The following is a 12,687-nucleotide window of genomic DNA, read 5'->3' as shown; positions in this document are numbered from 1 at the left end:
GTCCATACGACTATATGTATGTACATATACATACGTATTACATACGACGATTGATAAAGTTTCTGCCTGTCTTTAATAAATATATTTGATAATAATGTATTTATTCACCACCTTTATTATTTTACATCGATTTATGAAGTTTATGTTATATTGTTCTTATTAAATAAAAAGATCTTTTATTGAACATCATTCGTCAGTTTTTATTTAGTTCTTTTTATATTACATAATTTAGTGATTTATAGTTTTAAAATAGTAAGAAATAGAAGAAAATTTCTCTGGATAAAATTAAATAGTTTAGAATAGTAAGAGAGTGAAGACATTTAAAAAATTTCAAAATATTTTTAAATTCATTTACGATTAATACAATTAATTTGAAAGATATTTTATCTTTTAAGTTTGTAAATTTTGTCAAATGAAAGATAAGGAAAGTGAACACAAGAATACTTAACACTTTTTTCTAGAGAATAAAACTACGCATTGATTCGCGTAAAAAAATATATATAAATCAACTTAAAAAGATAAAAGTAATTTTTAAAGCTTTAAAATACCGCCATTTACAGTACAATTATACCTTGTGATATACTACTCCGAAACCATTTAATTTTGCCTACGAAGATATCTTCGTGTAATATAAATTATTTCTAAGATTACTTATAATTCTTAATTGAACATCATAGAAATTTACATTTTCAATTCAATATTTTTTTAAAATACTTTTGAATACTTTACAAAAATATATCGTATTTTATTTTCTTTAAACAACTCAAAGTTGGAAAATTAATTTAATCTAGAATTTATTTAATTACGAAAACCACTTTAAATTCGTAACATTAAAAATCTCTTCGTTATATTTTGCAACTAAATATGGATTTAATCTTCTAACATACACTTTTCTAAGTCCTATATCTTGTAATTTTCTATAATTATCAGTTAACATACCATCTTTACTGAAAAGATTTCTAAATTTCTTTAACTGCAAACAAATAATACATATAAAAATAAATTTCTATGAAAAAAAATATTGATTGAAACTAATTAGTAAAGAAGTACCTGCGAAACAGATATTGATACAGGCGTGGGAAAAATTATCCAGGTTACTACTTCATTACATGGTGGTGTAGTTAATGAACCCTTATAAGTATAAAATACATCTATATTTTTAGGCAATAATGAAACTAGCCTTATAGGCTTATTTAATGCTATTTCATTATTTAAGAATTGCACGTTTGTTAAGGCATTTACGATAGAGTATAAGGATTTGTTATCTTCTTCCTGTAACTAAATATAAAACCTAAATAAAGTAATGTTCTGAAAAAAGGTTTATTTTATAAGAACTTACTTGGAAAAAGATTCCTAGAACTACAAGACCATTTTTGTAATTTAGTGCATTAGATAAATTTGAATAAGCCCTATTTTTATGAACTATATGCATTTCCATAGGATATCTATAGGATAAATGAGAAAATTAAATAAACAAAATAAAGTTTATATATATGTTTTGTTCTTTTACCTAACACCATTTAAAGTATGCTCTGATCCCCTGTTATTTTTTGCGCCCCAATGAAAGTGCAAATGATCTACTTCATATTCTTGATTTATATCAAGTGAGCCTCCAAATATATAAGGTAGTCTTCTTCTTAAGTGATTATTTATATTAATTACAACTGAAAAAACAGACATAGACTACTTATTAAGTATTATTCTGGGATAAAATCCAATGACAATACCTGAATGACCATTGTTTTCTAAATATAATGGGCTAGGTAGAAAATCATGATAGCCAATTACTTCAAGTGCAGGTAAAGGAAGAGTTATTGATTTGGATGATGATATGGATATTGGAGATTGCAATTTTCCACCACATAATTTAAAATTTTGAATCCATGTATGTTGATCTGGAATATTGTATTGAATGAAGAATAAAAATATTATGAGAAATGTATTGGGAGACATTATACATACCACGTTTACTATAGCTAAAATATCCAGCAATAATTGGTACTAAAAAAATATTTTTCTGTTACAAGTAATACAATAAAATAATATAAAAATAATTAAACTTACTAGCTGTCGCCAATATTACACATTTTATAATACAGATCATATTAATGTAATTTTAATTTATTCTTTCTCACAATTTAGTACTTCAATTTTACTCTTACAACTCGAACGACATTTAACGATACTATTAACAAGCAACGTAATGCGATAATTGCACATTCTTGCAATACATACTTTATGTATGGGCCCATATAACACACTAAGTTATTTCTAGCATCTCCCAACTGTTTCATTTACATATTGCATACCCCATTATCATCATTAATACAGGATATCTTATGTACACACATCTCAGTGTATTTTGTTTCAAGTAGAACTATAGTAACACGAAATTCAAGCACATTTGCTCTGTACATAATATTCACTTTTAAGTATATGTTTTTCTTTGATATGACTTTATGATATAGCTTGTATAATAGATATTATAACAATTTATTTACATATATACAAATAATATATACCATCCTCATAATACATTGTTATATTAATTATTTAAAAATTCAACATTTTCCGAAAAATAATTGGTACAATACGTAAATTTACAATTAGTTCCAATATTTAAGCTAAGGTATTAGTGACTTTGACAAAGTTGATATAAAATTGTCTTACATTTGTTTCATCTTGTTATAAATCGTAATATAATATAGTTTTACAATATGTACACATGCACACGAAATACATATATATGTATAGGTAGAAACATAAATAATAAAAATCAGTTCATCACAGATTATTATTTAAGTATTGTTCATGGTGAAAATTGCATTTATTTCTATAGTATTGCAAAGAAAGCATACAAATTCTTTGAATATTTATAAGATTTTTATGCTTCTGATATTTCCAAATATTTCAAAAAAGACAAGTTTATATACTTTATTCTCTTTGCAATATAAAAATCATGTAATTATAAAAATTTTTATTGTATCAATAACTATATGATATATATATATATAAAAAAACAAATTTGTTGTTGTTGAGTAGAATATGTATAATGTTCCTAACAATAAAATAATAAATAAACTATAACTATTGCTGTGTGAAGCATTCAGTTATTTAATGTATACAATAAATTATTGATATAAAAGGTTATGTATTGTATCTTAATATTAATAGCACCATTTGAAATTTTATGTCTTTCAACAAATTGAATATAAAAAATTATTAGAAACCATTTAAAAAGATATATTATTTGTAATATTTCAATACAATTAAAAAAAGTTATCATAAATATATCTATATAAGATAATTAATTTTTTTAGATATGAAAATGATTGTTCACACTACTTATTAAACTTTTAAATATTTTTCCTATTTTTACATTATATTTTCTTATAATAAGTATTTAAATAATCTCTAGTTGGAAAAAGATACAAAATAACAAATCAATTAGAAATAAAAACAAGCAAGTATTATTTATGATATAATATTTGCTATATTATGATTTTTATATATTTTTATTAGTCAAATAATATACTATTCTATGTGATCATTTGGTGAAATTACAATTTCTGTACAAATTAACTATGAGTTTCACTAACACATCAAAATTGCGTAAACTATTAATTTGATTTAATGAACCTATACTCGTTTAAAAGTTCACATGACGTGTTTTATACGACTAGAATACTTTCCTGTACGTATTAGTGTTCTATGCGCTTTCGCTATCTTGTGATTTGCAAACCATATTTTGTAAGGGAATTGAAAACAGTTCCTCCCATGGAGACCGTATAGAAGTAATGACTATTTCAGCAGCACTCGTAGAAACGAAGTCTAAAACCCACCTTTCCTCTTGTCCTATTATTTCATCTAAGAAATTTAAAGTTATTGAGGAGCTATAATGTTCCTAAAAATATAACAACCAATACGTTTAATCACAAAAAATCAAAGTACAGTTTTTCGTAAAGATTTCCGTTTTTAATTTTACTAATATTATTTCGATACTTACAACTCCAATCAAATTGCTCATTGCTTGTTCTCTTATTATCTGTGGCAACTCCTTGTTACCTGGAAGAAGCCACTGCATATTGCATATTACCAAGACGGAAGTAGTTACTATTAAGCTTGATAATTTCAGTTGAATTTCGAGGTCTTGATATTTTAACAAGGCAGAAGAAAATAAAGCAAGGTGTCTAATAGTATCTTTATCTTGGTAGTTTTTGCAATTTTTTAATAATTCATGCATTAAAGAAGTACAATGTTCTGATATTTTGAGTTCGACTTCTTCACAAATCGGTGGTAATAAAAAATCTGCAAACAAAGAATTGGCTTATTGGCTTGATGGTATTTAAGTATAAAATAAACGACGTTTCTATTCTTTACCAGTAACATAAAGCAAAAAGTTGAGCGTTCTTTGTAAGTCTTGTAAAACGCATAAAAATGTAATAGTAGAATTCAATTCGTCATTTGTTTTGTTAGGTTGTTCTAATTCAATCAGGACGCCTTGCTTAAATGGTATCGGAGAGAAACGTCTTAATCTATCTATAGTCCAGCTAATTTCTTTATGCAACCAGCGTTGTGGGTCTTCTCTATAATAACAACAATATAAAAATAGAACAGATTTCCAATAAATGGAATTCTAATAAAATTATGTTTTATTTTATTATTACCCTTCTGGTCCAACAATTTTAAGAATATAAACTTTCGACGTAGATAAAACCACACAACCAGGAAATGTATCTTTTGTATTTTGCATTAGGATCTCTGCCTAAAAATTTACGAATAAATTAACAACATTCACTTAGAATGTTAGTTTAATGGCTTGGATTATATGAAGTTCAGTGTTACCCTGAGAAGAAGAATAAGCTCTTCGTTTTCATGTTCAAATATATTTAAAATGATATGTAGTTTTATTCTGTGATCTATACTACTGAAATCCGCATAAGAATACTGGATATTACTACCCATTAAATGCGACGTTTCTTCTGTTTTTAGCTCTAATGGTTTATTACTGCCAATTTTTATACTCTGAAGTAGTCCTAAAATTATTCACATTAAATGAATATTGATATATACACAAATTAAATGTTAATATATTAAAAATATATAATTTTACTAACCTCCTAGCATAGAAGTTAAATTTGTTACTGGTGAAGATTTGGTCTCTTTATCATTATTACTAAGGGATTTTTCATCTGCATTAATTTGTCTCATTGCTTTATTTTCATATGCGGTACAAATACTATTCGTTAAAGAACCTGTAGACATAGCATTTTAATAATAAATCTAAAATAATTTTTATAACCAAAAAAAAAAAAAAAATAGAAGTTTTAACAAACCTGAGGAGCTACTCTCTGTTAAACCAGTCATAATTGGTGCTGCATCTGGTATTGTTAAAAGACATGGAGCAACTGCAGCACGTCTTTCCTCTGAAGAACGCTTTCTATGTGGTGTAAGATGTGTTCTGTATTAATATGGACATGATATAGAACAAATTTTATATAAATGAACATATTGAAAACATATTGAATAATTGTCTATACCAAAAATATTAAAAAATATAATTTACCTTGACCCATCATCTAGAACTTCAATGCTACTTTCACTTGGATTACTGAGTACTTCTATGTCACTTTCATATTTTTTATCTAGTACATTTGCAGATGGTGTTGATTCTCTTGATTCCTCTAAACTTGTTGCTGAACCTATTAATAACAAAGTAAAATAATTACAACTCATCTAAATTTAATATATACTATTTGTTATTTGAATATATTAATCAAAAAGATACTCATACTTTTCTTTTTGTTTTATTTAACTTGAAAAGGCCACATTTTCCTTTATATGTCTCTGTGTATTTTTTCTTATGGCTAGTTTTTTTTTATGCAAATTGTTATAATTGTTTAGAATAAACGAATGTATCGCAAATACAAAAATAAAAATATGAGCCTAAGATATTTGATAATAGTAGTATAGAATCATAGATAGTAAAGCAACTAATATCATAGCTTTATATCTTTAATTGTGAAGAAAGCTTGAGAAAACAGAAAGTGCTGTAATCACATAGTGTGGCTGAAGCTTACAGCGGACTTGAGCTTGGATGTGAGAGTCGGAGTGCACCAAAGAAGTGGTGACAGATATAGCTCGTACCCCCGCTCCACCTGCACCGGGATTAGTATGTTATAGTCTCAGTCAATAGTACAATGCACGGATATGCAGTTAGCAGTTACGAAATTAGTGCATCCACATTCGATAAATTAATAAATATTATTTTTATCATAGAACTTAAAGATACTAATATTACAAAATCTTAACATCATAAACAAATAAATATATATGGTTACTTTTTATTGTAGAAATCTCATAAATACATAGCTCTTATTACATACTTAATATTTTAAAATAAATAAATTTGAACACCACGCATAAATTATAAAAACTGTGTTATATGAAGTAAACTCAAGATATTACAGCTCATTATTAAAAAATTCATAACTTTTATCAAATGTTTCATTCATTTTCATATTACATGCGCAGATATGAGTGAGACTTACCAATGCTAGAAGAAGATTCAGAATGTTGTAGATTGGTTTTTACTGAATTCTCAGAATGTTGATTTTTAGTTACGCTTTCCAATAAACCTTTAGAAGTATCATTTTCCATATCCAACATCGATAATTCGTCTGTTTCTATAACTAAAGTACTTCCACAGGTGGGACATTTCAATTGGTTTGTACCTGGAACTTGGAATTTTTTACAATACTAAACGTGCTTGTAACTTATAATGTCTTCCAATCTATAACTATTATTGAAAATGTACCTGATGCAGATGAATTTATGAAAATATATTCTGAATCTTGGGAAAAATGAGTTGAACATTTCATACATTTAAAAACTTTCAACAATATCGTTCTCTTTTCTATTCTCTCGTTAATTATTTGAACTATTTCCTACAAAACGATCAAATATGTAGTACATTAATACTATTTACATGCCATTTATATCTCTGTTTGCATTTTCTTATTTCTTACTTTTGCAATGTTTGGTTCTACCAAATATCTCCTATTTTGACGATGTTCACGTGTGGTATCGAAAATTATATCTACTGTCACTGGTTCACTTCTACCAAGTACACACGATAATACAGAACTTGTTGACCAACAGCATCTCAGTTTCCCAGTAAGTGAATCTCTCTCTCGAATAACACTATAATTATATTATAAAATGAAAATGTAAAATTCTTTAATACAATAAAGAATACGTACTGTGTTGTTATTATTAAAAACAAATCTTCCAATTCGTTTGAATTTTTCCTCCTTTGAACCCGGTACAAATTCCCAACTTCTAGATATTAAAAATGCAACAATTAAAATAAAGTAATTTTTTAACGATATATACAATTTACTCTTTATAATATACCTTGTTCTGGATCATAAGGAGGCTCAGACAGATTCTCAAGAACGCTTGTGTCATTGTTCAGTAAAACCTCGGAAACATTCTCTTCTTCAGTTAATACTTTACTTCCATTTTTTTCGTCGTTAAATTCATTAATTTCTTGCTTTAAAGATTCAGATTTATCGTTTAATTCATTCATGTGTGTATCTTTCATCAAAAGATTTACAGAATCTTCAATACTATGCACAATATCTTTAGCGTTTAAATTTTCTATCGTAAATTCCGATGTTATTGAATATGTCGGAGGTTGTATTCCCATAATATCTTGAACAAATGTGCCAGCTTGACTACTTAACCACTTATCTTCTCCATATCTTCTTCGTATCTCCAAAATTTGTTTTTTTGTTTCTAAATGTCCTTTCGAAATTTCTGTGAATAATAATATCAAAAGAATAATATATGTCTCAACATCATAAAAAAATGATTAAAATTGAAAGTAATTTATTACCTAAGCAAGAAATACTACGATCTGCTTTTAAATCATCTTTTTCTTGCTCGACTTCCGCGATAACTGCTTCCTTTATGTTTGATTTCTTTTTACTTTTAGAAAAACTTTTTTCCATGCTACCTGTCCCTTCTGCAGATGTTCCTGCTACAAAATCACTAATCGTAGACGTGTTAATAGATGTAGGTAAACTACTAGAATTTAAGGAATTTGACATTGAGTTGAGTAACTCGTTCGACACGGATTTTTCAGATCTGATGATAAAGAATCGATTTTCTGCAATAATTTGTTTCTCTAATCTTGAAAGTGATGAATGATCTACAACCAACTAAATCGTGAAATTTTATTTATATTTATATAATACTTAAATGTTGCGAAATTTACATTTTGTAATAATATAGCATATTATCGTTTTTTACATCTACCTACCTTGCTATCACTCAAACATGGATGTAAATGTTTTATGGATAATAATCGATGTTTTGGATGATATGACAAGGGATTGCCTTTTAAGGATACCCATAACAAAGCAGACATTTTCTCTAAAGGCCACAAGACTGAATGTTCCATCAAACAATTATAAGATAAATCTAATGCTGTTAAACATTCCAAACTTTGCAAACCTGTTTGAACAAAGATAATTCATAAATATATTTTTGCTTTTATAAATTATGTGTGTATGTGCAATAGCATAAGCAAACTGACAATATGAAAGCAGAATGGTTTTAAAAACACCATTTTTTGATGTAACACTAATGTACTGAAAGAAAAATAAAACTTAAACTCAAACTCAAAATAATTAAATACACTAATACATTACCATTTAAACTTTCTATGTAATTATTCTTCAGAACTATTACTTGTAATAAACGTGATGCTGCTTCATTAAAGGTGGGTACTGTTTCAAGTTTATTATATCCAAGATTTACATGTTTTAAATTTGGCAAACAAGATAATTCATCTGCAGATGTTATCAAGTTATGACTTAAATCTATTACTTGTAACCATGGTACTAACTCTAAAGATGTATCTAATTTTTCAAGAGCATTGTGTGGTAATGCCAAATGTTTCAAAGAACCCCATACAAACCCAACACCAGTATCACCACCACAATTCACTGCATAAAAATAATGTTTATAATATTAAATCCATTTTTTAATTAAAAATTATAAATTTTTAATTATAATTACCCAAGAGTTGTTTTACAGTACAAACTCCTTTTCTACCAGTACAAACAATGCTTTCAAGTTGGCCTCTAACACCTCTGAGTCCTTTTACAGTATCAATGTTAACTTTTTTTAATTCTAGATATTTCAAACACCTAAATTTAGTAATATCAACGGGTATCTTAGGATTGCTTGGACAATAAGTCACTTTTAGTCCAATTGTCTTCTGTACAAAGTCATGTAGAAATTTCAGATCACGGAATATGTCAATTTTTGAGCTGTTGCATACTTGAAATGAAGCTTCTAAATTTTCACATCCATCGACGATCAGAGAAAAAGCTTCATTTAAATTATATAGTAAAGTAGTTGACAAAGAAAGTTTGCCAGATGCATTTAATACTTTTTCTCCATTCTGATGCAGGAGCTTTCCAAGTACCATTATCTCTTGCATAATAGTTTCATTTTGAATTTTACTCATTTTTGTATCCTTTCCAATTTATAAAAGCCAACAAATTTCAATGATAATTTTAAGATTGATTCCAATGTATCTTCATATCAATCTACGAAGTAGCAAAATAAACTTATTACTACCTAATGTAATATACGAATAAAAGTTTCATTTAATCATTAATAATATTTTACAGATCACTCAATTTTTCTTACAATATATCTAAAAATTCCTATTTTTAGTTTTGTAAATAAAACGCTCTTATAATTAACATAATGCGCCTTAAACATTTTCTATTACATTAAATAAAAAACAGAGTTTACATATTATTCAGAAAAATGTTTAGACAGTTCTATTCTTATATTTTTAATTGTAAATCATAGCAAGAAAGTAATGCACAGTATTAATTTAGCAAATATAAAGGAAATGGCAAAGCACTTACTAGATTATTATACATTGCTTAGATCATCCGCTTAGTCAGTGAAAAATATATACTTAAGTGACAAATGATGTAGGAAGTACAGTCTCACACATGTTATCACAAATAAACAATACAAGAGATTATGTGTCTGTCAATGACTAATAAATGATCATTCGTAAAATGTTATCTATCATCTTGCAACTGAATAACCTTAACTTGCGTTATCTTGCATGCACTCTCACCAAAAAATGAAACCCTAAAATACATACTTAATATTTATAAACAATTCAATTATATTACATAACTGTTACAACCAGTATTACAAAATTCACATTACTGCGTATTGTAATACTGTAGATGTACCTCAAAAATCGTTTCAACACAAGAGAAAAAAAATTAGGAAAACGTTTCTGTCCTACTTTGTATCCAAATAATACAGTTAATTAGAATAATTTATTTCGTTAGTAACAAGATAACCGAATTGTTTCTCGTGGTACAAGCTTTAGTAAATAGTTACTATGAAATTTTTAATGAGGTTAAACAATGGCAAAAGTGACATACTGACTGTAATTTGCAATTTATAACATCGTATAAAACTGTCGACATTGTTGTCTTTCTTGTCATCATTTCTAGTACGATAGGTGGCAACACTAATCACGTTTTTGTATTGATATAAGATGAATGAAACTTGTTCTTGTTAAGCACAAATTCATTCACATTTCAGTCGTGAATATTGAGATTGAGATATATTATAAAAGAATAAATTTCAAATATAGATTTCTTAGAAAAACTTCTATAAAATTTTGTGTAATTTATTAGGAACATTTAAAATGTATTAACTATTTGATGATCAAAGAACTGTAAATTTTGTATCGACGTGTTGATTTTTACAATTCTCAAATATGAGGAGCGAGATTATTATTTATAGTATATTTTTGTTAATTTACGTGAATGCAACCGATGATAGAAAATCAAATAAAAAAAAGTCATGGCGAGACAAAGATATACGTGATATGAATGATGCAGATTTAGAACAGTTGTTAGATCAGTGGGAGGTATATTACGTTTTTTTTTAATTTTTTAAATTCCATATTTACATAGAGTAAAAGGAATTAACAAAGATTATAATTCTTTTATTATTAGGAAAATGATGAACCATTGGAACCAGATGAATTACCAGAATATCTTAGGCCTAGCCCAAAAATTGATTTATCGAAGGTAGTGTATTTAAAAAACTTTATGAATTAATTTTGTACATCTTCACTGACTATAAAAAATATTTACATATATTATTCATTTTTATAGCACTAAATTTTTATAGTCATATTACAGTATTTACCAAATTTAATATTCTTGAACTTAATTAACTCTTTACCTTATAAATGGATTATGGATAAAATCCAATGAAAGCAGTTTTAAAATACAATCTTTTAACTACTGAATAACATCAGAATCAAAAAATTAACAAAATTGTACTTATTATATTTTTCTCTTGTGTAATCTATATTTATTTATATAATCTTTTTATTTAGCTTGTTATATCATGTTTTCTGTATGTTCTTCCATGTAATCTATATTTATTTATATAATAGCTTGATATGTCAAATCCTGACAACGTACTGAAAGTGACAAAAAAAGGTAAAAGTGTGATGATGTTTGTTGATACAAATGAAGATTTGTCAGTTGAAGAAGCTGAGACTATAATGAAAATTTGGCAGACTAGTCTTCAAAATAATCATATTATTGCAGAAAGGTAGTATTTTTTCTTCATTTTATACTTAATGTGTTAAAATAATAAAAACACTTATATAATATAGTTGAATCTTTTACAGGTATCCAATTGATCAAAAAAGATCTGTGTTTCTATTTCACGAGGGTTCTCAAGCTGTAGATGCAAAAAACTTTTTTTTGGAACAACCAGAATTGTCTCATGTGACTCTTGAAGGCCAAACTTATTTTAGGGATCCAAAGAAACAGGTATGAGAATATTAAAATACATTAACAAAAGAAAAAGGTAACGAAATAAAAATTTGTATGATTTATAATCATCTGATGACTTTTTTAGAGTGAAAAAATGGCAAAACTTAATAAACAAGCAAGTAAACGAAATATTAAGAAGGACAATAGTAATAAACAAGAGGAGCTATAATTTATATTATAAATTTTTCGAAGATACTGAATATTTTTCATTTGTTTATTTTTGTACATGTAGATATATATCTATATCTATAAGCAAATAAGTACAAGACAATTTTTGATACAAATATTTTTTGTTTCTAAAAATATACAACTTAAATTACTTTTATTTAAATATTTTATAACTTACTGAAATACTTATAAATATCATAAATAAACTTGATTTATCCTATAGAGAAGTGAAATCTCTATTTCCTACATCATTTCTACAGCAAAATAAATGTATTTCATATGCAACGTTATAAACAGTAATTATTAGTCACATGTTTATTGGCCTTATGTTAGAACAATTACAAATATTAAAAGTATACTTTAGATATTGACAAATTCAACTAATAGCAATTCATCAGTAACATCACTAAAGATATAATAGTGGGCAACAATCAATAATCTCATAAGCAATACAAACAGTTCAATATTTCATTGTTGAGAATATATAATCGGAATATGTGTACAAAATTATAGATTAACAGAGTTCATTTGAATATCTAAATTATGAAGAAGACATAATTGGCGATTACTTATTTAAACTAGACTTGCTCGTGGGAGAATCAAGTTG

At 26.6% G+C, this 12,687-nt stretch overlaps 3 protein-coding genes across 12 annotated transcripts; 1 reads left to right on the top strand and 2 right to left on the bottom strand.

Annotated features, from left to right (window-relative positions):
- Positions 1 to 67: 67 nt before the first annotated feature.
- LOC132913994 (carbonic anhydrase 2-like) lies at positions 68 to 2,179 on the bottom strand. The gene is made up of 7 exons (XM_060972731.1): positions 2,065 to 2,179; positions 1,963 to 2,001; positions 1,728 to 1,895; positions 1,511 to 1,664; positions 1,340 to 1,445; positions 1,051 to 1,278; positions 68 to 973 (listed from the first exon to the last, which is right to left on the bottom strand). The coding sequence occupies exons 1-7, from the start codon at positions 2,102 to 2,104 to the stop codon at positions 803 to 805; spliced, it is 906 nt and encodes a 301-aa protein (XP_060828714.1). The 5' UTR covers positions 2,105 to 2,179; the 3' UTR covers positions 68 to 802.
- Positions 2,106 to 10,675, bottom strand: LOC132913983 (serine/threonine-protein kinase 11-interacting protein). Of its 10 annotated transcripts, none has more exons than XM_060972703.1 (20): positions 10,494 to 10,513; positions 9,954 to 10,188; positions 9,088 to 9,623; positions 8,718 to 9,014; positions 8,327 to 8,520; positions 7,901 to 8,225; positions 7,417 to 7,821; positions 7,263 to 7,341; positions 7,029 to 7,203; positions 6,818 to 6,947; positions 6,552 to 6,740; positions 6,081 to 6,158; positions 5,567 to 5,702; positions 5,337 to 5,461; positions 5,118 to 5,255; positions 4,846 to 5,036; positions 4,668 to 4,765; positions 4,381 to 4,586; positions 4,007 to 4,308; positions 2,106 to 3,904 (listed from the first exon to the last, which is right to left on the bottom strand). In XM_060972703.1, the coding sequence occupies exons 3-20, from the start codon at positions 9,539 to 9,541 to the stop codon at positions 3,710 to 3,712; spliced, it is 3,717 nt and encodes a 1,238-aa protein (XP_060828686.1). In that variant the 5' UTR covers positions 9,542 to 9,623; positions 9,954 to 10,188; positions 10,494 to 10,513; the 3' UTR covers positions 2,106 to 3,709. The 10 variants fall into 10 exon arrangements, with proteins under 10 accessions (XP_060828686.1, XP_060828685.1, XP_060828683.1 ...); XM_060972702.1 differs by lacking the exon at positions 10,494 to 10,513 and adding an exon at positions 10,296 to 10,422; XM_060972700.1 differs by lacking the exon at positions 10,494 to 10,513 and adding an exon at positions 10,270 to 10,387.
- On the top strand, positions 10,438 to 12,307 carry LOC132914000 (LDLR chaperone boca). Its single transcript, XM_060972740.1, has 6 exons — positions 10,438 to 10,564; positions 10,752 to 10,987; positions 11,076 to 11,150; positions 11,525 to 11,685; positions 11,765 to 11,909; positions 11,998 to 12,307. Exons 2-6 carry the CDS (start codon positions 10,835 to 10,837, stop codon positions 12,079 to 12,081), a joined length of 618 nt encoding a protein of 205 aa, XP_060828723.1. The 5' UTR covers positions 10,438 to 10,564; positions 10,752 to 10,834; the 3' UTR covers positions 12,082 to 12,307.
- The last annotated feature ends 380 nt before the right edge of the window (positions 12,308 to 12,687 follow it).

This window comes from Bombus pascuorum, chromosome 14 (genome assembly GCF_905332965.1).
Source record: "Bombus pascuorum chromosome 14, iyBomPasc1.1, whole genome shotgun sequence".
Lineage (NCBI taxonomy): Eukaryota > Metazoa > Arthropoda > Insecta > Hymenoptera > Apidae > Bombus > Bombus pascuorum.
This window is presented reverse-complemented; position numbering and strand designations above follow the sequence as displayed.

What these genes read in the sequence shown, in the direction of transcription:
- LOC132913994 (XM_060972731.1), bottom strand. Translation starts at nt 2,104, where the DNA reads ATGATCTGTATTATAAAATGTGTAATATTGGCGACAGCTA. An exon ending in TTTTAGCTATAGTAAACGTG is followed by an intron (nt 1,896 to 1,962) that starts GTATGTATAATG and finishes ACAATATTCCAG; the next exon opens with ATCAACATACATGGATTCAA. An exon ending in AGAAAACAATGGTCATTCAG is followed by an intron (nt 1,665 to 1,727) that starts GTATTGTCATTG and finishes CTGTTTTTTCAG; the next exon opens with TTGTAATTAATATAAATAAT.
- LOC132914000 (XM_060972740.1), top strand. Translation starts at nt 10,835, where the DNA reads ATGAGGAGCGAGATTATTATTTATAGTATATTTTTGTTAATTTACGTG. An exon ending in AGTTGTTAGATCAGTGGGAG is followed by an intron (nt 10,988 to 11,075) that starts GTATATTACGTT and finishes TTTTATTATTAG; the next exon opens with GAAAATGATGAACCATTGGA. An exon ending in CAAAAATTGATTTATCGAAG is followed by an intron (nt 11,151 to 11,524) that starts GTAGTGTATTTA and finishes TTTATATAATAG; the next exon opens with CTTGATATGTCAAATCCTGA.
- LOC132913983 (XM_060972704.1), bottom strand. Translation starts at nt 9,541, where the DNA reads ATGAGTAAAATTCAAAATGAAACTATTATGCAAGAGATAATGGTACTT. An exon ending in TGAATCTTCTTCTAGCATTG is followed by an intron (nt 6,159 to 6,551) that starts GTAAGTCTCACT and finishes ATCCCGGTGCAG; the next exon opens with GTGGAGCGGGGGTACGAGCT. An exon ending in TTTAACTTCTATGCTAGGAG is followed by an intron (nt 5,037 to 5,117) that starts GTTAGTAAAATT and finishes GAATAATTTTAG; the next exon opens with GACTACTTCAGAGTATAAAA.